The sequence below is a fragment of the Protopterus annectens genome, chromosome 2.part0, assembly GCF_019279795.1.
Source record: "Protopterus annectens isolate FY-2018-M chromosome 2.part0, PAN1.0, whole genome shotgun sequence".
Classification (NCBI taxonomy): Eukaryota; Metazoa; Chordata; order Ceratodontiformes; family Protopteridae; genus Protopterus; species Protopterus annectens.
This window is the reverse complement of record NC_056728.1, coordinates 1,157,976,019-1,158,000,883: the sequence shown is the minus strand read 5'-3', so window position 1 is coordinate 1,158,000,883 and position 24,865 is coordinate 1,157,976,019. Positions and strand designations below refer to the sequence as shown.

At 42.7% G+C, this 24,865-nt stretch overlaps 1 protein-coding gene across 1 annotated transcript in view; it reads right to left on the bottom strand.

The window, feature by feature from the left end:
• The window catches only part of SEC31A (SEC31 homolog A, COPII coat complex component), a 1,704,034-nt gene that overhangs the window by 686,492 nt on the left and 992,677 nt on the right, over positions 1 to 24,865 (bottom strand). The window contains exon 17 of the mRNA XM_044060384.1: positions 1,930 to 1,999. Coding sequence (XP_043916319.1) covers positions 1,930 to 1,999 — 70 coding nt within the window. The remainder of the gene's footprint in view (positions 1 to 1,929; positions 2,000 to 24,865) is intronic.

The window sequence follows — 24,865 nt, the reverse complement described above, 5'->3', positions numbered from 1 at the left end:
CAGTGGGGTCAAGCAAGGTTGAACCATCAAAAGAAGGGAGGGAGACCACTTCCAAGTTTCTTTTGCCTCAGAAGAGGCCTTAATAAAGAGAGGATGATGAACAGGATGGTAACAAGCCCTTTAGGACCAGTTTGCCACATCTGTCATTAAGGGCTCAAGAACTGAAGCCGGCAAAAACTGAACACTCAGAATTTAAATGGGATGCACCAACACAATAAATGCTCTCTCTGTGGGCATCAGAATTAGGACTCTTGTGTCCACAGGAAGTGCATTTCTTAAACGCAATGCGTTTGTCAGCTATAGTGACAAAAAATAATGGGCTGATAGAGACAAAGAAAAATGTTTTTTTTTTTGGTAGAGGGAAGGAATTTCCCTCTGAAGGGTAGGAAGAAACAGTGGGAGAAAAAGAAGGGAGGTACCAACAATGGTAAGGAGAACTACCAAAAGTAGGACAGAAAATAAACTATAACACTAATGCGAAAGAACTGAAAAATTAAAAGGCAAGGGAGGAAGAGACAATTAAGATAAAGTTGTAATAAATTTATAAAATAAATTGCACTCACTGCAGAAAAACTACACCCAAAAGCTCTTCGAGAAGGATCCACATCTGAATTGATAAGGCAACAAATGAAATCTGAGGTACTGCAGGGTGACCAGAGCATTACGGGTAAAGGGAGAAACTTGAGAGTTGGATCAGAGTCTAGTAAATGCGGCACAGATGGATGCGAGGTTGCATCAGAGACTCATCAGTGGAGGAATGAATGAAAAGGACATCAGATCTTTCCTACACCAACATATCAGAAAGTCGCAGTTCAGGGATACATTCATAACCCAGGTCCTCCCCCTCAGTTATGGAATAAGTTTCCTCTACATATTAGACTATACAGAACTCAAGAAACATTCACACTTCAGTGAAAGACTAGGACTGTGTAAATTCATCTCAGAAGTCAATAGCTACAAATTTCTAACTAAAGCAAGCCAAACATAACATATCTATCTTCCACATTTCATTCACTGCTTTTGTTCCTCCCATTTCTTCAACTTCGCCCGATTTCCTTCTCTGCTTTTTTTCCTTCCCATTTCTTTAACTTCTCCCCATTTCCCCTCCAACAAACATAAATTAAGCTGAAAATAATCTGAGCAAAGCTCACAAATGTAACTCTATCACCTAACACTGCCTTCTGAACCCTTAGCTCAACTTAAAGGGTTCTTTTATGTAAGTGTTGGCTAAGCCTACAATGGCTGATGTACTGATAGCTTAGTATACACCCTCAAACCTTTGAAAAAAGATTACTGATACTGAAAGGAGTCTCTACAAGTTGGCAACACATAATAGGAGGCACAGATTTAGTATCCTGCATTATGCTGAATGAATGTACAAATGCTAAGAAATATACTCTACTGAACAGCTGGCACAAAGATATTTCAACATCTTCACCTGTAATTAGTTGTTGAAAGAACAACTTGGAACACAGTGTTGCTTAAGCATTACATCTTCCTTTCTACAAATTACTTTTTCTTCAATGATATTCAAATGAACAACAGGAGTGCCAGTACAGCATAAAACATAAAATTTTTATTAGGCAAACGCAGGATTAGCGCTTTCGGAAGATAATCTCCTTCATCAGATCCATCATAACTATTAATCCAAAGTCCTTATAAGTTTTTTTAAAATCATAAAGCACCAATCACACATTAAAATCATTGCAAGAAATCAATGAAAATCCAAATCGATTAAACGTCAATAAAGCTTCACACCCATTCAAAAGAACATCCTACAAAGTCAGCTCAGCGAATAAAAATAGGTTACCACTGGCAACATAATAACAAAACTACAACATAGAATCAGCTGAAACCAGCCTTTAAAAACCAACAGCTTAACAAAGTATGCTTTAGATAAGACAACTGAAAGGAAAATTATTACTTTACCTCCATTGACGGATATGTTAAAAGTTTCAGTTGAAGGTGGTATGGGGAACTTATCTTCCTTTCCAGATGTCTGTTTCAGAAAAAGAAAAAAAAAATTCGAAACTTTAATAAAAAGCAGTGTAGATAAGATAAATTATATTACCTGTGCACATCAGAAAATTATACTAATTCAGTAAAAGAAACGTACTGTACTAAAGTAAGCAATATTTTCATTCCACTAATTTGCAGTTTTGTAAATGTACTACTGTGTTTAGTAAAAAGGCTGACATACTCTGGTCTTAAAACAGTAACAATGGAAAAGCATAATCACCAGCACATCGCATCTACTACCACTGGCAAATTACATTTTCATCTAACTGTTACCATCTATACATTTTAGCACAGGTATTATTTGGCTTTAAAATGCAATACCTTCAAATAAATTGCACAAGCTACAGAGAACATCACTAAGCTAAAAATTCTTTCCCATACACGCCTAGCACATCCATTGACTTCACAGGCAATTATGCGATATGGCTGCTAGGTATAAAATGGCTAATGTAACATATCTACTACAGAAATTCGGTCCTAGAACCCTTTTGGTTATGCCAGTGTACCAGTGTCATTTTGCCATCAGGTGGTTTTGAATATGTGGTGATTCCATCAGATAGCAATATGACCTTGTGTCACGGAGCCTACAGCTTTAAATACTACAGGTACATTGCATCAAAGGTGAGCAAACGCTGCTGTTTCATATTTCCTGCAGTTAGTTGTATGTGAAGATCACACAAAATAACTTGTCTTCTGCTATGAACAGCATATGTAGACAGCTACAATAGGATTCACACAACTACAAAAAACAGCTTTGAGAGGAAAAGTTGTCAAGATACCCCTTGAAAGAGTTACAGAATCTTAGTATAAAGGACAGATTTATATCAATATCACATAACCAGTGACCTGAGTACACATAATAATCAGAACATGCATTGTGCACGCATTCATGAAGTCATTCTGGTATGGCACCAGCATACTGCTGATTTGGTGGCTATTTTCAGAATTAAAAAAAAAAAATCTGCAGTAGTTCAGAATGGGAATTTTATTACAAATCAAGCTTTTTGCTCTGGGAAACAGGGCTTTGTCAAGAATTCCATCATAAATATACTCAAAAATTATAAAGACTGTTTTCATTAATACGTAGGCTACAAAAGTACTTCGGCTATTTAAAAAGATTCCCCTTTTTATATGAGAGTTAATCATAAACTGATTAATCAGACTAATTTTGCAAAGTGCATCTGTTAAACATGTATCTGGTTTAGCAAATAAAAGACTGTAGTGCGAGAAACACTGCGTTTATTCTCCAAAATAGGGGAAAAAAACTAACTGATTAAAAGCTGTTGTAGAGCGAAACCTGGTATTAGCATTTAAAAATGTGTTTAACAGCTGTTGTTCAAGTATTGACCTGTGCCAGCCAACCAACGACAGTGGTGAAAGTAAAAACAGCTTTGTTTTTGCCTTGCAGTGTACGTCTCTCAACTTCCCTGTCCCTCATTCTGGTAAATCACTGAAAGTTAGTCAGTAAAAAAATGACACAGTGTTATATGACTTCTTGTTCAGAAAAGCACATAGATACGAAACCAGTCTTATTACCATTTAAATAAAGTAAAGCAATATTTAAAAAACTGCCTGGCTTTGACCAGCATACAAATCTTAAAGAAGCTGATAGCTGTGCTACTACTGTCTTGCCTGACAGTGCTCACTAACAAATTTACCAGCTTTCAAAACTGATAAGACTTTGCACTTTTTAACCTCCTGTTTTGCAACTGGCAGAACATGGAGCAGAGATAAAGCTCCATGTATTACAAAATATTAAGCGTCTCCGATGGTAACCTGACTACATGTTCTTGACATGGATGCCAAAATTCAAACTTCACTTAGTGATTTTTTTTTTTGCATGTAATGAAAAATAAGTTATGTACTCACCATAACATTCCATCTGTGTTGTCCATTTTCATTATTCCTCAAAACATGAGTTCAAATCTGATCCTTGGATCTGACTCAGCCACTGCTCTACAGCTCGTGGAAACCACAAACTCTTGAGCTCCTCCCTTACCCATAATGCTGTAGTTTCCCTCCTTCCTTAGATCTTGCTTGAAACTCTCTATTGTAAGCCATTACTACATTTTCACATTAATATGGAAAATCACTTTCTGGACCTCAAAAGAAAGGAACCTGGTTCCTGTGGCACTCTCCCACTGTACTAGAAGTTATAAAAGAAACATGGCAGGGTGCTGAAGGGACAGGAGTTGAGGAAGAATGAAAATGGACAAAACAGATGGAACATTAGGGTGAGTATATAACTTCTTTATCTGATGTTGTCAATTTTCATTCATTCCTCAACATATGGAACAGAGTCCCAGCTACCTGAATCCCGGGTGGACTCTTAAGGAAGGATATTCCTGAGTACTGCAGAGCTGAAGGCTGCTCTTCCCCTCGAGACCAGATCCAATTTGTAACAAGTAATAAAGTATGAGGATTAGCTCAAGTTGCAGCTGCACAAATATCGTCTGTGGATGCTATGGATAAAAAAAAGCGACGAAGTTGCCATGGACCTGGCGGAATGGGCTTTTAAAGGCTTTGGAAGGACCAAACCAACCTTTTTATAGAAGAAATACAGTCAGTCAACCATTTTGATAATATTACTTTTGAAACTGGTTGACCCAATTTGGTTTCAGAAAAGGATACAAACAACTAGTCGGATTTCCTAAATTCCTCAGATCTGTGCAAACAGAAATGTAATTGTCTGAACATCCAATAAGTGTAACATGTATTTGCCTTTGTTCGCAAAATTTGGAAAGAATATAGGGAGATCAATAGCTTGATTAACATTAGATCCTGGCACCATCTTAGGAAGGAACAAAGGGTTGGTTCTTAAAGATACTCTATCCTTGTGAAAAATTAAATAAGAGGCTTGGAAGATGAGGCTTGAAGTTTTGAAACCCTTCTAGCCAATGTTATGGCTATGAGAAAAAAGTCTTCCAAGTCAGATATCTCAATTCACATTTTAGAGTGGGTTCAAAAGGTACGAGTTAGGGCCTGTAACATCAAAGTAAGAGCCCACAGTGCAGTACGGTCCTTGAAGGGGGGGTGGGGGGGCTTTAGTAGGGAGAGTCCTTTATAAAGGCCTTACAAAGAAGTAAAGATACCAATGTAAAATTATCATCTCCAGTATGGAAATTGGAAAGAGCAGCTAGCTGAACCTTAACTGTAGAAGGATTAGCCCCTCCATTAAAATTGGAAGTCAGGAATTCAAGAATCTTGTGTACTGGTGCTGAAAAAGATCAGTATCATGTTGTTGTGCCCATAAGGCAAATCTTTCCCATTTGCTCTTGTAGATTTTCCTGGTGGAAGCCTTGTGAGCAGATAAAAGAATGTGATGCACCAGAGAAGAAAGCTTTGGCTGTCTGGCTATCAATGGAATTGGAGATACTATGAGGTTAACTTGAGGCCCAAGATGTCCAGGTGAGTCATGCCTGTTGAGTGAGGCAGGAGGGTCTGGAATCAGATCCAGAATGCAAGGCAGGTAAAGTAGATTAGGTCAAAGGATAGGAAACCAAATCTGTTGAGACCAATAAGGGGCAATGAAGATTACTCTGCTCTTCAATAAGGATGCTTTCTGTAGAAATTTGGGGATTAGGGGAGTCAAAGAATCAGCAATGAGGAGACCTGGGGGCCAATCGTGAAGGAGAGCATCGCCCAGTGACTCCCCTCGTGGGGGGGGGGGGTAAAGAACCTGCTCTGCATTTGTTGCTCAAAGCAGATGGAAATAGGTTTCAGCATGGTTGACCCCATTGGCGGAAAATCATTTCCGCCACCTTCTTGTTGACAGACCACTCATGAGGTAGTAGAATGGACCTGCTCAACTTGTCTGCTATCACAATGGATTTCCCAGTAGTGTGCATTGCTATCACAAATTGATATGAAGATATCGCCCACTGCCACACTCTTGTAGCTTCGACACAAGGGGTAAGATATGGATCCTCTTGTTTGTTGATGTACCATACCACAGACATATTGTAGGTTTGAATCACAATAACCCCGGACAGGAGAGAGTCTTGGAATGCCTACAACACTAAGAATACTGCCCTCATTTCCAGCACATTGCTATGTAAGTTGGCCTCTTCAAGGGACTATGCGCCTTGAACAGTCTTCCTTAAGAAATGCCCCCCCACCTGATCTGGGAAGCGTCCGTAGTCACTATGGCCTTGGGGTAAGGAACGATGAATGGATGACCTTGGAATAACTGATCTGAGTGAGGCCACCACCAAAGGTATCTTTTGCAGACCTGATTTATACTGACCTTTGTGGACATTGGTTGATGTAGAATGGACCAATGGGTTCCCAGTGTCCACTGTAGAATTTTCACATGGTACCTTGCTAGTGGAAACAGAACTACTTCCACTGACATCTACCCCAGGGTCTGTAATGCCTTGCGGGCTGGTATCTAACTCTTTCTGCTGGCTTGAATTCTCGGCAAGGGTAGAGATGCTATCATTAATGTTGTGTTGAAACTGTTTTCTATGAATTCTAGCATCTAAAGAAGGATGAAGTTGGGATTTGTTGTCGCTGACTGTGATGCCCAGATTAGAACATGTCAGGACTACATAGTTTTGCTCTGTTTATCAGTAGATGCTTTGTCGAGGAGGTAAGGATCCAGTCATCTAGGTATGGAAACACTTGGAACTCCTGCAGTCTGAAGTGAGCTGCCACCACTGCCATGCATTTGGCAAACACCCTAGTGGCTGTGGTGAGACCAAAGGGTAGTGCTCTCAACTTGTACTGCCAGGCTCCCAGGCAAAAGTGTAGGTACCGTCTGCTCATTTTTATGTGATAGTGTGCATCCTGGAGACCTACAGAGCACATACCATCGTCCTTGTGCATGAAAGAAAAAATGGACTGTACCGTGACCATCCGGAAGTTGGTATGCTAAACTGACTTGTTCAGAATTGTTGAGATCCAAGAATATTTTCTTTGGCACTAAAAAGAAACTTGAGTAAGTTCTGGATTCTTTCTGGTCTGGGGGAACCTCATGGATGACTTTTAGATTTTGTATTTCTAAAGCTGCTGTCTTCCTCTGACTGGGTGGAATGTTGGGAATTTTGTTCTGTAATGTTGGTGGTAGGGAAAAAGGAATTCTATATCCTCTGGAAATAATCCTCTGCACCCAAGTAGCTTTTGTTATGTTTAGCCAGGCTCTCTGGTGCAGGGGTGGTCGACCCCTGACTGCCTCCAGGATGGGCAATCGGGCCTCCTTTCAGGAGCGCTGACAGGGCCTGTCACAGAAGGAATCTCTGGACCCTTGGTTCTGCAGGCCTCCTCTGCTGCATGGGCAGCATCTTTTGTTCGAGTTCCCCCTCTGCCTCAGGGGTAACTTTCTCCAGGTGGATCATGGAATGGACCCTGGGATTTCTTGAACCACATCTTTCGACCACCTCACCAATTCCTTGAAAAGATCCTTCGAGGAGTCAAAAAACATACTCAAACAGCAGACAGAGTATTACCATCTTTCACACACCTGGAAAGTGTTGTCTTTCACCTTGCATCCAAACAAACTTCTGCCAAAAGGAGCACCGATGAAGGATGACTTGAAAGACTCCACAAAATCACACAGGTGAACCTGCTGCTCTTGAGGCTCCTTCAGCTGTATGTAAAATGAGCCTCATAGACGAATCTGAAATGGACTGAAGGATCACTAATTGTTAAGCAATAGAAGATTCCATCTTAACACTAACAGTTAAGCAAGAGAAGATTCCACCTGAGCACTAATTGTTAAGGAATAGAAAATTCCACCTCAGCAGTACTAGTCCCTGAGAGGGTTTTTGAGAGTTCCTTAGTCAAATCCCTCTGTAATCTGGTAAAGTGTGTCAAGTAATTCGGGGACCTAAGTGCAAAGGTCACTGATGCATACACTCACTTCCCAAATCTGTCCAGAGCCCTAGACTCTCTGTTAGGGGGGTGGACAGAAGAATTCTGCTCAGCAAGTTTTTTTTTTTTTTTTTTTTTGTGGCTGCTGCCATGACCATAGCATCTACTGGTACTCCTTTGTTCCAAAATTCCCCTTCCTTTACGTGGTACCAAAATGCTATCTGGTCTTTTGCGGACCAGCTCTACAGAATTTGGATCCTTCCACACCCGCTGAGAGATCAAATCAATGAGCTCATCAGTGGACAGAGTCACCCAGGAAGTAGAGGGGCCAGCACCAAATGCCTCCAGGAATACAGATTCCTCTTGAGATGGGCTGTCAGAAGACCAACTACCCCACTGTTTCAGGATCTCTAAAATGTCTCCAAATGAAGTGGTGATCCTGGGGACCTATCCCTGTCATTGAAATCTGTATCTTCTGTGACTGACTGACTCTTGAGGGCAGTCCAAGTGCCTCCTCTTGCTTCCATTTTGCTTCAGTCCTTATCTGCAACAGTTATTTACTTGGGACAAACCTTCCTGCAAGATGGCCAAGTCATTTGGGGATTCAATGACGGTTTCTAGCTTGCAGCCATCTGTAAACTTAGTCAGCCACAGCACTTTCATATTAACTTTCACTTCAGAAAAGTAGATGCCAAACAGGAGAGGTCCCAGCACAAAACCCTGAGGGACTCTAATGGGGACTGTTCTCTTTGTGGAGGTAGCTTCCCCTATTTTGATTTCCTATGTCCTGTTTGCCATTTGGCATTACAGAGGGGGACATAGGCATAGTAGAAAAACAAGTGGGAATAAACCCCTGAGTGAGGAATTGTGTCAAAAACTTTGGACAGGTCACAGTATGCAGTGTGTACTGCTTTGCCTTCATCCATTGCACTGAAGACCTTTTAAAAAAGTAAGCAAGACCTGTCCTTGATGAATCCAAACAGACGGGTCCAGTGTTTACAGGTTCCCTGTGTCCTGATAAATTAGCTCCATGTTGTCTTTTGCATACAAGGCTGGTCAGACTTATGGGTCTGTGGAAGGTCCTCCCTTATAAAAAGGAATGACTGTAGCTGTTCTCCAATTGTTTGGTACAAAACTTGTATGGCGGCTGAGACTGAATAGTGTTAGAAGTGTGGCTAAATTGTACTTCATGCTATTTAAGATGTATCAAGAGACATTGTCAGGATCCACTGATGCAGTAATTTGAGCTTTTGATAGTTTTAATACTTGCTCTTGTGTGCTAGATGGAGGCGAGACAGTTTCAGGTATATCTTGAGCGTCATATTGGGAGACAGAAATGTCTGTTATTCAAAACAAAACACTGCTTTATGAAAATAAACTGCTAGTACCTACATTTTCTGCTAGGTGTTGGACCACCAAATGCCTTACATAACATACAACCTTTTTTTTTTTTTTTTTGGATAAGCATAAAAGCTAGCAGAAGTAGATCATCAGTTAGCCATGTCTTAATCACAGTACAACTTGTTTTAGTTTCTTGCATGCAATTAGTGGCATTTCGTCTTTTCTTGACTGCATACTCGTAGCAGCTACACACAACTGTTAAGAATCAAAATCTTCAGCCTGCCTTGTCAATCAGCATCAGTGAATCAGTTACTTCGTACAACAAGCACTACGTTTCAGACACTGCTTTCGTTACATCCCTATGCAGTTAATTGAGGAATAAAACACAAAGCATGACTATGGAGTTGTGACACAAAGATTTTTATGCTTTCATGACACAAGAAGAGGCTTTGCAGACAATGAGTTGGGTGTTATCTGACCTTTCTGTTTAGTAACTAACAAATTAAAACCCTGGTTGTGTTTACTCAAATCAAACAGAATAACCTGGATCATCTTCAAGGCTGTTGCTATAGACACTTGCATGACACGGTTAGTTGTGCACTCGTACCATCATAAGCAAAAGATGATCAAATTAGTTGTTTACCACTTGGAAAGGTAAGGTCTCATTTCTGAGCAGATTATTTTGGCAGTGTTCAGAAAATGAAGGCTTACTGCACCTATGCTTATTTTGTTGAAGCTATTTGTACATGCTCAAAATAATTATACAGGCTTCATGTGATTTTCCTCTAGACTCAATTTAAATGTGCAAGTAATTCATATAACAATTTTCTACAATGTGGGGAATCAAAATGACGAACGTCTGTAAAGCTATGAATGTCACCCTTAACACCCAGTGAATGAACAATATTTGCTATTTTCTTCAATAGTTAAACCAAAGCAAACACATATACCCTTAAAACAATGTCAGTAGGAATGTGTCTTGTAACAGTGAATTTATTTCTGTACCTAAGTATGAATAAGTAAAAAAAAAAAAAAAACAAAAAAAAAAGAGCATTATGAAACACATTAGTGACTCAAGGGGGATAAAGAACAGTTCGTGCAGAAAGTGGCACATTTTAATAAATAAAGACTGATGCACCTTTCAGGGCTTAAGCCAAAATTAACAAAAAGAAATTTGAAGACATAGTTGCTCATAGTATGTGAAATACTTTTGAAGTTCCTGCAAAAAATGATTCACTGCTGACAAGTGCATGTGTAGAAAATGTGCCCATCAAATATGTTATGGAATAAAATGGCTTTCAGCAACTGGTTACTAGATCAAGTTCAAGACTTTGCCTTTTACTACATGTAACATGTATGACTTAGCATAATGTGGAAAATACTTTTTATAGATTCATAGGTATGTACTAGGCTATCGGTCCTAGGGCCTATATAAGTCTAGCCAAATGAGGCCCCCTGGCTTTCGCCACCCAAGAAAATTATTTTCCTGTGCCCCTGTCGAGCAGCACCACAGCAGTGATCTCTGGGGTGAATTTCCCATTTCCCATCCAGTTGTCATGATTTCTCTTAAAGATGGCTAATGAGGAGCTCTACTTGACATGAATGGGTAGCCTGTTCCAGAGCATGGGAAGGCTCTGGGACATGAATCTATCCCTCCAGCATGTTCTGTTTATTGTGGTGACAAGGTTTAAGTCCCTGGAGCATGTGGTTCGGAGAGATTGGGATTTCTTTAAGTGTAGCATGTCCATCAGATCTGGGTTACACATGGCTTTTTATGTTAAGGGTCACCTCTGAGTAGGCAATATGCGATGGAGTAGAGCTGGAGTTTTTTTTTTTTTGAGATGGTCTGCGTATGGCATCTGTTTGAGGCCAGTAATTCTCCTAGTGAGGTATTTCTGTGGCCTTTCTAGTTGTTGCAGATGTCTTGCGAGGTACATGCCAAACGGGGAGTTGCACTCTACAATGGGTCTGATTTTTATGCTTCCATGACACAAGAAGAGGCTTGGCAGACAATGAGTTGGGTGTTACCTGGTTGGGAGGATGGCCTAATGGTTAAGGAGGTGTTTGCCTTGCAATCACAAGGTACGGGGTTTGAATCTCAGAGGATAGTTGGCTGGGCTTAAAATGGCTCGCAAGGGCAGTTAGCCTAGTACTAATCTATGAACCTATGATGAGGGATGAGTAGAGAGGAACGATGACCGCTCTTTTTCTGGAGGAGAACCCCTTTTGTGAAAAGGTGTGCCATGTAGAAGAATTTCCTGACTACTGTGGCAACATGATCAAAGGAAAGACTACTGTTCACCTGTGTCCCAAGGTCTCTTATCACACTTTCAGTGTTTAGTAGGCTACTGCCTATGTGGTAGTTCATGGGTACGGTGTTTTTCCCAAAGGAGATGACAATGCACTTCTTAGCACTGAGCTTTAGGCCATGACTTGGACACAAAGCATCAGTCTCAGTGAGGCCTCTTTGTAGAATGTCCACATCCTTAGGCGAATCTATTGTGGCTCCTAGTTTGCAGTAGTCTGCAAATTTCATTAGCCAGAGACCAGCTGTATTAGCCTGGACTTCAGAGAAGTAGATACCCAAACAGGAGAGGATCCAGGACTGAACCCTGTGCTACTCCGCTTGTCACTGGTCTGAAGTCGGATTTAGAGTCTGCTACTTTCACTATGTGGATTCTGCCAGTGAGCCAGTTGGCCACCCATCTTGTGACATATGGATTTATGTCTAGTCCAGTGAGTTTATCTAGAATACCAGAGTGGGGGATGGTGTCGAAAGCCTTGGCGAGGTCAAGATAGGTTGCGTGCACCACCTTACCCTTGTCTACGGCTCTGGTGACTGCTTCAAAGAAGTCAATCAGGTTTAGGAGGCATGATCTACCTTTTACAAACTCAAACTGAGTGGGGTCCACAGTTTGGAGGTTACCTATGTCTTTGTTTATAAGCTCCAGAATGATGTGTTCCATGGCCTTGCAGACCAGGCTCGTTGGGCTAATGGGATGTTAGTTCCCAGGGTCAGCGGTGGCACCCCCTTTGTGGAGTGGGATAACCATCGCTGTGTGACATTCCATGGGCACAAAGCCTGAAGTGAGGCTATGGTTGAACATGGTATTTGGATGGGATGCCAGTTTGTTCTGTACTTAGTGCAGAATGCAGCCTGGAATGTTGTCCGGTCCCATGGCTTTGGATAATGCAGTCTTTATCTGTGTGTCTGTGATTGCAGGGGCTTTGCAATCTTCTGGTATGGAGATGGGCCCTTTGGGAGGTGTGTGGGGGGGGGGGTAAAGTCTGCACTGAACCTGTCTGCCAGGACGTTAACATCAGTTGGTTCGGAAAATGTAGTGCCATTGTGCTGTAGTTCCAAGCAGATCTGAGTGTTGCCACTGAGATTGTTGACATAACTGTAGAAAGCTTTGTGGTGGTCTTTAGAATCCATGGCAATTTTATTTTCGTAACTAGCTTTGGAGGATTTTATGACGGATCTCAGCTTCTTGCTGAGGCTGACCAGGGAGGTCCTGCAATCATGGGATTTTACTCTTTTTTGCAACAATTTCTTCCTTCTGTTGTAGAGTTTGTTTATGACAAGGGACCACCAGATTGGCTTCCTTTTTTTTTTTTTTTTTTTTTTTTTTTTTGAGGACAGTGTCTTGGTTCTGTTGGGGATGGCAAGGTCCATGCACTCGTGTATGTGCTTATACAGTGTTTTTGTATATGATTCAGCAGACGTGTCTCTATTTTCCATCTGTGTGGGTGACGTGAAGTCAGTCACTTCTGACTTAAGAAGCATGAAGTTGGCTTTGGAGAAATTTTTTTGCGGTGGTTTCCTTAATGGGGTGTGGGGGCGGGATATGGATGTCTAGGGTGATTAGCTTGTTGTTAGACCTGACCAGCTAGGAGTTGAGCCCTGGCATGGAGCATCTGTTACCCATATTGGTAATGACCAGGATGTTGCTGCCCCTAGTAGAGATATGGACAAGCTGATCCAGGGGGTTGGAATTGAAGAATTCCAGAAAATGCTGGGCAGATGAGTTAGTACATGAGTAGTTTTCCCAATTGATGGTGGGGTAGTTGAAATCTCCCAATATTAGGGCATAGGGTTGTACATTAATATTATCCAGTATACCGAGAAACATGGAGTGGGTGTCCTGGGGCAAGGCAGGGGATCTGTAACAAGCTACAACCTGAATTGCAGTCTAGCCCAGTGTTAATTGTACTTGGATAATTTCGGATGCATTATGTTCAGCAACTAGCCTGGAGGTGTGGATATCCTTTATGGATATGGACACACCTCCTCCTTCAGTGTTTCGGTCCAGGTTAGGTGGCCGAAAGGTGTGGTAAGAATTATAGCCTGGTAATGCAGGTGTGCTGTCTGGAGCCTTAAATCAGGTCTCTTGTCATTGCACAGATGTCGATGTTCTCCATCTTAAGGAGTGCCTCGAGTGAGTTGCACTATCTCTTGAAGCAATATAAATGAAATGTTCAGGTATGATGCAAATAAAGTTTTAGGTAAACATTAAGAATTCCCTGGGCATACTTTTAATTTATAGTCATGGAAAGAATAGTTGTGTAAAATCTTACCATAACCATAGATGTCCTTCTCTTCCATGTTGCAGTATTCTTGGTGTGGGACTTCCTGCCTTCAGGCAACCCATACGTCGGCTCCTATACAAAAGCTTCAGCTTGGCTGTTGCAGCTGAGTGGGACATCACACATAGGGCCAAAAACCAGGGACCCTATTTGTGACGTCTGCACGCACAATCCTCAGAATTTGAAGCTAAGCAGGTGAAGTAGATGGCCCAACAGGATAGGCTGCCAAAGGTGACATGTAGAATGCCCTGGGTCTCTTCTGTAATGGAGAGAGGTATCAGGGAGCAGATAGACTGGTAGAGTCTGTGAGGGGGAATGGTGGATGGGAAGGAATACTGCAACGTGGAAGAGAAGGACATCCATGGTTATGGCAAGATTTTACACAACTATTCTATGTCCTATTCCTATGTTGCAGTATTCTTGGTGTGGGAGAGTACCACAGCTTAGTTTGATGAAAGGGTGGCGGATGCAGAAGATGATTCCACAAAGCCTTGTAGGATTGCCCTGGCAAATCCTGAGCGTGTTTTAGAAATTTGGTCCAGTTTGTAATGTTTGGTGAAAGTGTGTATAGTGGACCATGTAGCTGGTTCCATAATGGAAGCTGTATCCATGCCTTTTTGGAAGGCCTTGGAAGTGGCCACTGCTCTTGTGGAGTGTGCCTTAACCCCAACTGGAGTTTTTTTCTGTGGTCTGAGTAGCAGAAAACGATTGCCTTTCTAATCCAGGATGCAATGGTCTGTTTGGTGACTGCCTTGCCCAATGCCCTGGGGTGGAAAGATACAAAGAGTTCTTTGGATTTACTAATGTCTTTAGTCTTGTCCAGGTAAAATCTCAGTTGCCTGTGGACATCTGGGGAATGGAGTATCCTCTCTCCTTGGTTAGAGGGACAGGGGAAAAAATTGGGTAGGTGAATGGATGATTTAGAGATAAGTCATTGACTACCTTGGCCATGAAGAAAGGGTTAGTTCTCAGAGTGACCCTGTCCCTATGAAAAATGGTTCAAGTTGTGCATGCCATTAAGGCTTGTAGCTCAGAAACCCTTCTGGCAGAGGTAATAGCCACTAACAGTACTGTTTTCCAAGTACAAAACTGTAGAGAGGCTGTATTTGCCAGTTTGAATGGGGGGCTGGGTGAGTTTTTCCAGGATGAAGTTCGGGTCCCATGGAGGAGGGATAGGCTTCTTAGGTGGTCTGATGTGCAAGACACCTTTAAGGAAGAGTTTCACATAGCCTGGCTAAGAAGGGAGGATCTAGAGGTAAGCAGGTTGATAATGCGGAGAGGTGCACTTTCACTGAGGAATAGGAAAGTCCACCCTTTATAAGCTGACACATATATGAGTGGACTAGGGGGTGTCAGCCTCATAAGGGTCCCTTTCCTGTCTCAGACACCATTGAGTAAATCTTTCCCATTTAGCAAAGTATGATTTTCTAGTAGTGGGTTTCCTGGCCTCCCTCAGGACTTATAGCACATTCTCTGAATAGTGGTGTCTGAATGGGGTTAGTAATTTATCACCCACAGAGTCAGGGATAGCTTTTGCAAGTGTGGGTGTATGAGAGTTCCTTTGTCTTGCATAAGAAGGTCCACCTTGTGGGGTAACTTGCAGTAATTGCCCTTGGCTAAATTGTATAGAATGGGGAACCAGTGTTGCCTTGGCCAGTAAGTTTGCCCTTCCTGATTTTCAGAAGGACTTTCTGAATCAGAGGGGCGGGGGGAGGCGTACATGAACTTTCCCTCCCAGTTGAAACTGAAGGCGTCTACTCTCCAGGCTTGGAGGGAGTAAGTCTTTGTGCAGAAGGTCTGCAGTTGCCTATTCTGGGGGGAGGCAAACACGTCTACTTGTGGGGTGCCCCAACGGTGGACTATGTCAAGGAAGACCATCCTGTCCAGCATCCATTCATGTTGTGGAGAGGATGTTTTGCTCAGGAGGTCTGCTTGCTTGCTTGTCCTGTGAAGGGATGTAGCTGGCTTGCAGGGATATGTTGTGCTGGGATGCTAGGTCCCAAATTAGTAGGGCTAGCCTGCACGATTGGTATGCCTTGGTACCTTCCTGTTTGTTGATGTACCACATTACAGTGGTATTGTCCATCATTATCAGAAGAGAACCTGGTAGCAGTAGGGGTAGGAAGGTTTGTAGTGCTGAAAGAACGGCTGTCATCTCCTTTACATTGATGTGTTTGGTTTTCATGGGAGGTTACCACTGGGCTTGGACTCTGTAAGAGTGCAAGGTGGCTCCCCAACCTGAATCTAAGGCATCTGTGTGCAATATTTGTGTGGACTAGGAGGTTGCAGTGGAAGCCCCGGGTTTAGTTGTACTTGTTGGATCCACCAAATGATTTCCTTCTTTAAACAAGGAAGAAGGGGAATAACTTGTTCCAAGTGATTCTGGTGGTGTGACCAGATATTTTTGAGATACCATTGCAGTTTTTGCATATGCATTCTTGCCAATGGTAGCATGGGGATGGTTGCTGCCATCAATCCCATGAGTCGAAGGAACTGCCTTGCAGTGACTGTCTGGGAGAACAAGACTTAACTGAAATTGGGAAGCTAGAGATATAACCTTGTCCTGTGGGAGAAAGGCTTTCATTCGGTCTGTATTGATTCTGCAACCAAGGAATATCTTGTCCTTGTCTGGGTTCAGGGAGGACTTCTTGAGGTTTGGGGTGAACCCTAGGCTTTGTACAAGGGACATAGTGAAGTGTTGATGTCTTAAGAGGGAATTGTCTGACTGTGCCAGGACAAGGATGTCGTCCAGATATGGGTAAATCTGGATTCCTTGGGTCCTACAGAAGGCAATGGCTGGGGCTAGGCACTTTGTAAACACTCTTGGGGCAATGGATAAGCCAAAGGGCAAGGCCGTAAATTAGAAGTGCGAGGATGGGCCAAAGAAATGCAGGAAATGTCTGTGTGAGGCCCTGATAGGAATGTGCAGGTAAGCAACTTTTAGGTCCAAGGTGACCATGAAAGCATTTGAGGGTATGAGAGGCAAGAGAGTGGGCAGTGACAGCATTCTGAAGGATAGTACCTGCAGGTAAAGGTTTAGGAAGGAGAGATCCAAAATGGGTCTCCAGGGTCTGTCCTTTCGAGGGACCAGAACAGACGGGAGTAGAATCCCTTTCCTTCTTGCCCTGTGGGAACAGGCTCTATTGTGCCTTGTTGTGGCAGGTCTGACAGAATTGTGGAAGGAGATGGCATTGGTTTTTTGGGGGGAAATGGAATGCCTTTCCAGGGGGGATTTGTTTCCAGGATAGGAAGTATCCTTTTTAAATGATGGCTAATACCCATTGGTCTGTGTTAATTTTCTGCCAGAAGGGGAGACAGTGGGTAAGGTGAGTTGAGAGGGGCAGATGAGTAAGGCAGTCACGCATTATTAGGACCTCACCTGTCCTGAAAGAGCTGTCTAGGTTGAGGAGGTGGGCCAGTGGACCTGGATGAGGAAGGTCTTCTAGTTCCTCTTCTGGGTCTGGAGGAGGAGGCAGCAGAATGTGGGTTACGACTAACAAAGGTAGTCTTAGCTGGGTAGTTCCTATAAAATTTGGGTATAGAGGATACCAGTAGATGTTTAATATCCTGCAACTCTTTGCTTTTTTCTTGCAGATTCTTAAACAGGTCTGCAGATTGCTTTCCAAAGAGGAAGTTGTGATCCAGGAGAGTGTCCAAGATTTTGGACTTGAAGTCCTCTGGCAGATTCTGTAGTCTAAGCCAGGAATATCTCCTAAGGACAGATGCTGATGCTGCAGAGCGAGCAGAAGCTTCTGCAGCATCGTAGCTGCATCTTATAGAGTGTCTAGCCACTTATAGTGCTAAGGACAATTTGGAGGAGATATCCGATTTAATGGGACTGTCAGGAATTGAAGCCAACATAGAGGTGGCTTGGGATACTAAGTCCAGGGCATACTTGGTCATGTGTATTTGATAGTTAATGGCTCTGAAGGCCAAAGCGGAGGAAGTGTGCACCTTCTTGCCTATCCTAGCCATGGATTTGCTATCTTTATCTGTGGGCAATAGGGCGGCAGAAGGTAACAACCTAGACTGTTTATCAGGGGCAGTAGCAATCACTGCTGGGTCTGCTAAAGGTGGCTTTATGAGGAATATTTGTTCCTCTGGCACCTTGTAAAAGCAGTCTGGGCGCTTAGGTGCAGGAGGCTATGAGTCAGGGGTATTAGAGGCTGCAGAAAATGCATCCAAGTATGCAGAGGGAACAGCTGAAGGGGAGGGGGACTCCACTTGCACCAGTTCAAAGTATCTTTTTTGGGTTTCTGTCATCTGGGAAGTATCCCATTTGTAGTAGTCTTTCATTTTCGGTGATGGTTTCACCAAATGTTAATTCTTCAGGTGGAGAATCCCCTTCCACAGAATCCTCATCAGGAGAGTAATATTCCTTGGGAGAAGCAATCTGAGATGCATAAGAGATGGATTCATCTGAGGAAGAGTACGTAGATTCATGTTCTTCTTCCTCAGGAAGGGGAGCCATAGGAATAGAAGAAGCAGAGGTAGGCCTACGGCATAGCAAAGACAATGTAGTAGTGGGTGAGGCAGAAGGCCTAAGGGCCAAAAAGGCCTGCATAAGAGAGGAGGTGAAGGCCTCCCAGTTTGGAGGGGTTTCAGAAGCAGATGAAATATGTTTAAGTTTTCTGCTTATTTTTGGCTGAAGTCGGTCTAGAGCTGGGTTTGGCAGTGGCTGTATCCAAGGTCTGGATCCCGGTCGAAGGAACCCCCAAATCTAGTTCTCCCTCGACATCGACAGGAGTCGGTGTCTAAGAAAGCTCTGTGGACGTGCCGGGCATCGGCTGTGCAGCAGCCTCCGCAAGGGAGGTTGATGGAGGCGATGAATGTGCCGAACGCTCAACTCCTATATCGGTAGTTGGCGGGGTGTCCGGGTGCGAAGCACATGCGATGAAGGCTTAGGCATCTTGGCCTTCTTATGCAGAGGTTCTTGACTGGCCTCCGAGGCAGGATCCATCCTGAGAGCCAGCCATTTGAGGCGTTGGTTTTCTAAGTAAAGGTTTAAAGCTGCCAGACAGCTACATAAGGTCTTAGGCACAAAAGATTTACAAACAGGGCACGAGTTACAGTCGTGTTTCCGGTCTTAGCAGAAAACACATTTGTCATGGGCGTCATTATGGGGAATCTGGCACCCACATTGGCACTTTTCCTTTTTACCTGACATCAGCTAAAAGCTACAACAACCAAGCCTAAGCAATGTGAAAGGTCGGTAAAATATTAGAAATACAAAAAAAAACCAACGGATTACTTATCTATAGTCAATCCGACGTCTGGAGAATGATCGTACATTGCGAAGTCGTCTGTGGCTGAAACGTTCTGTGGATTGTGCATGTAGATGTCACAAACAGGGCCCTTGGTTTATGACCCTACGTGTGACATCCCACACAGCTGCAACAGCCAAGCTGAAGCTTTTGTATAGGAGCTGACATACGGGTCACCTGAAGGCAGGAAATCCCACACCAAGAATACTGCAACATAGGAATAGAAGGACATCCACAGGTACTGTTATTATACGGTATAATGCAGACAATGCTCTTTTTCATTAGCTGGGTCCATATATTTATTAAATACATGGGGAGAAACCTCCTCTAAATGATCAGCTTATAGTAAGCCTTTTTTTTCTTATTTTTAATGGAATGATTTTTTTAAACATCTGTATTAAATTAACGCACATACATATTAACATTTTTTAATTTACATACACTTTACATTACAGGCGGCACAGTGGTGCAGTGGATAGTGTTGTTGCTCCATAGCAAGAGGTTCCCAGGTTTGATTCTCAGCTGGGGTGTATTCTGTGCAGTCTGCATGTCCTCCCTGTGTTTGTTTCCTCCAGGTGCTCCAGTTTCCTTCCACATTCCAAAGGCATGCAGTAGATTGATAGGACACACTAAATTGGCCATAGGTGTGAGTGTGTGGTGTGTAAGAATTACAGCAGAAGGGTTAGCCTCCCGGAGGTGTAAACCTTAGCTCTAAATGACTGCCACTGTGAAATGATACCCCGACCTCATGTGCAAAAATGGGAAAAAGGGGTTGTGGAAGGCTGGATGGACACGTTTTCTTTCTTTAAAGCAACTCTCATTTAGTCCCACACTACATGCTCAGTTCCTGCATTCCCTTAAAACTCACTCCTCCTCATAAACACTATTTTGCAAGTATCATTATCACCATTTATTTCTATGTCATTTGCTCCTTCCATTTTCTAAAGATCCCATTTCCATTTCTTTTATCCCTTTGCAATATTCAATTCTCCAAATACTGTTGGTTTACATTTTCATTTCCATTTTCTAGCAACTGCTTTTTGGGCAGGCAATAGAATTAAACTTAAGGTTTTACTATGTCTAGGCAATTCAGAACCTGTGTCCCAGCTCAAAACATGCACTTCCTTAGTTACAGACATTTGGTCCCCTACTATTTCTGACAGAGTATTCTGTAGGGTAATTTTTAAAATCTGCCAACTTATTACACTCTCAAAAACAAGTTCCTAGTTACCTCTTTCATCCCCATGACAACTCTAGCATTTGCTATCTACCCACGGAAAAATTCTCTGAAGTATGCTTGGGTATAAATATACTCATGCAAATACTTCCAAGCAAAGAAGCCAAACCTTTTTGGACTTTGTTGCATACTTGGGAGCCATACATATGCCCTCCTACTGTTCCCTCAAATTAATTTTCCAGTCTCTTCCCAACCTTTTCTAAACTTCTCCGATTAATTTTTATAGTTATCATGCAAAATTTAAATGCCCTACTAATTATTTCATTTTCAAAGCAGCAGCTTCTGTCCTAAACTCAACTATAACCTCTCCTAGAGCAGGTCTCTTTCACTTTGGACTCCCTCCATCCATTTTACTTTGCCTACACTCTGATATCAATCCCTGGTAGGGAAGTCAGACTCCAACATGCAGTCTGAACAACTTCTTGGCCTCATCCAACTCCATTACCTTTCCATTTATAGTTACTTTTTCCCAGTACCTTGGTTCCTTTGCCAGTTTTTACAGTAAATTCCAGCCCCTCTTGCCCGTTTATGCTAATCTACTTGCAGTTATTCCTATTGAGAGAAATTCCTTTTTCCATTTCAGTGCTGGCTTGGTTCTAGAATACTTTTCGGCAACTTTATATGCACTATTATATATGGCTGTTAGACCTGCATCCAAATCCCACTCTCTCCTCATTTCGTAACCCCCATCATAATCATCATCATCCCTTTCTGCTTGGGTTATATGAATGAACCTTAACTGCATAGCTCTAAAACATCCCTTCAAATAAGGTAATCCTAAACTACCCTATTCTGTTGGCAGGATCATCTTGTCCCACTTAACTCTTGCCCTCTTCCCTCCTAGATAAATTCCTTCAACTTGTTATCATCATCCACAACTTCTACTCTAGATGATAGAAATATGCTTCACCTGTATATAAAACTAAAGGGACTAACCAATATCTTTGCTTGTATCTTACTATCCTTACCCATAAACAGCTTCCAGTTTCTCAGTTTTTGTATTATCTTTTGTTTAGTTTCTTCTTACATATCCTTAGCTGCTATAACACACATGTTTTAAACCATATTCCTAATGGGTATTTCTGAACTAACTCGTATGGGTGGGTACACAGCTTATGGCTATATAGCCTTTGTTTTATCTTCATTAATTTTAAATCCTGAAAAGACTTGAAACAAAATATTCTACAATGTCGAAAAGTAATTTTCAGGATTTATTAAGTACAAAACAATATAATCTACAAATAATGCCATCTTTTCTTGATTAACATACCAAATATATCCTTGAATTTCTGTTTCCCTTATTTTCTTTGCCAATGGCTCTAAATATAAAGCAAATAAAAAAAGAGAGTACACCTGCATGTTTCCTGTGTTCAGGCACAACTTAATGGAGAGAAACCCTCTCAATTTAATAAAGTTATCGGAGGCAAGAATTATTTTATCAGGGAATGCAAATGCTTCTACCACCCTGCTCATTAAAACTCCAGCTTACTCTATCAAATGCTTTCTCTGTATCAAGACTCACCAACAATAGTGATATTTTCTGACATTCTTTTAGCTACTATAGGCAAACACTTTATAATCATCGTTTAAAACTGAAATGGGTCTATATGAAGCTGGGTCTGACAGGTATTTTCATCTGAGCAACAAAAATAAGAAGTTATGTCTTACCATAACGATCCATGTGAATTGTTCATCTCGCCTTTGTTCTTACACACGGGTTCGGAGCCGCTCCTCGGCTCCGAGTCGGCCGCATCACTAGCTCGTATCTTCGAGAAAGCTCGAGGCACAGTAATATCCCATGATCCTCCGGTGCTAACCCTCAGATCTAGTTTGCTATATCAGAAGAATCCCTCTTAGAAATGTGTCTAAAACACTTATGAACAAACACTACAAATTGTCTGGAACCTTACTGCCAGGTAGAGGATAAAAGATGCCATTACTGATGTTAATAACATGCCAACCATACCTAGAAAAGGCTGAAAAGGAATCTAATCGAAAACCGTTCTCCCAGACCGTAGGACGGGGGATGGAGGGGGGGAATGTAAGAACAAAGGCGAGATGAACAATTCACATGGATCGTTATGGTAAGACATAATTTCTTAATGTGAAATTGTTCAATCTCGCCATTTGTTCTTACACACGGGTAGTGTCCCTAGCTCCTTTTTCCCGGGTGGCTCAAGGGAGAACATTCCTGAGTACAGTGGAACCAAACGTCGCCCTGTCCCTGGAGCTCTTGTCTAACTTGTAGTGGGCGATAAAGGTATGTGGTTTTGCCCAAGTTGCCGCTGCACAAATGGTATCTAAAGGCAAACGAGCGGTATGGGCTGAAGAGGTAGCAATCGCCCTTGTGGAATGAGCTTGGGTTTGAAAGGGAGTTGTTGTTTGTATTCAGCATATACGAAATTTATGCAATCTGAGAGCCATTTGGATAAGGTAACCTTCGTTACTGCCTGTCCTTTTCTTTGGTCAGCATATGAGACAAATAGTTGATCTGACTTTCCGTACTCTTTTGTCCTATGTAAGTAAAATCTTAGTTGTCTGTGAACGTCCAACTTGTGCAATGTGTATTCCAGCTTATTGGAATGATTTTTAAAGAAGGTAGGCAGTTCAATAGATTGACTGATGTTCTGAATCGAACAAACCTTCGGAAGGAAGGATGGACTGGTGCGCAAGGTTACTCTATCCGGATGAAAAATCATGTACGGGGGTCGGATAGATAGAGCCTGTAACTCTGAAACTCTTCTGGCGGAAGTGATGGCAACCAGGAAAAGTGTTTTCCAAGAAAGCAATTTTAACAGAGTTGTGGTTGCTGGTTCAAAAGGGGGCAACATGAGTTGTGACAGCATGAGATTAAGATTCCAAGGTGCTATTGGATTATGAAAAGGGGGACGGAGATGAAAAGTACCTTTCATGAAGGCTTTACAAAGCCTGTGGGACATAAGAGAACTATCCTTACGGCCAATATGAAAATTGGATATAGCGGCCAGTTGAACCCTTATAGTGGATGTTGATGCTCCTTCTTGAAAAAGTGAGGTAAGGAAATCTAGTATCTTGTGTACTGGGGCCCCGAATGGATCTATACCTTGTTTGGAGGCCCAGTGCGCAAAATGGTTCCATTTGCTGATGTACAATTTTCTTGTAGATGGTTTGTGAGAAGATACAATAATTTGTTGTACTGCAGGAGATAGTAACTCCGACCTGGCTAAGATGGGAAGCGGAGCAGCCAAGCTGTCAGTTTGAGGGACTTGAGGAAGGTGTGAGGAACTCCCGACGAATGTGTCAACAGATCTGGCTCCGGGTCCAGAACCCATGGTTCCTCCACTTGATGGGATTGAAGGAAGGGAAACCAGATTTGTCGAGGCCAGAATGGGGCTATCAGTATTATGGTCCTGTCCAGACATTTGGCTTTCTGCAAAAACCTGGGAATTAGTGGAACAGGAGGAAAAGCATAAAGGAGACCCAGGGGCCAGTCGTATACCAGTGCGTCCCTGGGGACACCCCCTGGGGGGGGGGGTAACAGGGCAAAATAGCTTCTGCATTTGGCATTCAAAGGGGATGCAAACAGGTCGCAGCAAGGCTGGTCCCATCTGTGGAAGATCTCTTCCGCCACTTGAGGCTTGAGGGACCACTCGTGAGGGAACAGGATGGCTCTGCTCAACCTGTCCGCGATTACATTGGAAGTCCCCGGGATGTGCGTTGCTATCAGAAAGCATCCAGTGGACTTTGCCCATTGCCAAATTCTGAGGGCCTCTCTGCATAACGGGTAAGATCTGGTTCCCCCTTGCTTATGTACCAGACCACTGACATGTTGTCTGTCTGAACTGTCACTGTTCCCCGAGGTAAGGACTTGTGAAAGTGTTGCAACGCTAGAAACACTGCCCTCATCTCTAGAACATTGATGTGCAGATTGCACTCCAAGTTGGACCATTGACCTTGGACTGTTTGTCCCTGAAAGAATCCCCACCCACCCTATCAGGGAAGTGTCCGTGGTTAGAGTTGCTACCGGACTGGGTAATACAAAGGGTCGTCCTAGTGTTAGCTCTTGACTGTGTATCCACCACAAGAGATCCTTCTTGCAATAATTCGTGATCAAGATTTCGTGAGACAGTGGAAGTTGTAGATACGACCACTGGGCGAATAGCATCCATTGAAGGATCCTCATGTGCATCCTGCCTAAAGGAACTACAAGAAGGGATGCTGCCATCAAGCCTAGCACTCATAATACTTGTCGTGCAGAGACTCTGTTGTTGTGAAGAAGGAGCGAAATTTGATGCCTGAGGTCTGACACTCTTGATGGGGGGAAAGTAACTTGAGCCAGGGAAGTGTCTAGCTGTGCTCCTATAAATAAGATACGCTGTGACGGCGATAAGACAGATTTTCCAAAATTCACCGTTATGCCTAGTGAAGAGCAAAGACTGATGGTGTAGTCCCTGGCTTGTAGAAGACGACACTTGGTGGTGGCGGAAAGGAGCCAGTCGTCTAGATAAGGAAACACCCGGAATCCCTTTCGTCTCAAGTGAGACGCTACTACTGCCATGCATTTGGTGAACACCCTGGGGCCTGAGGTGAGACCTAAGGGCAGAGCCTTGAAACTGGAAATGACTGG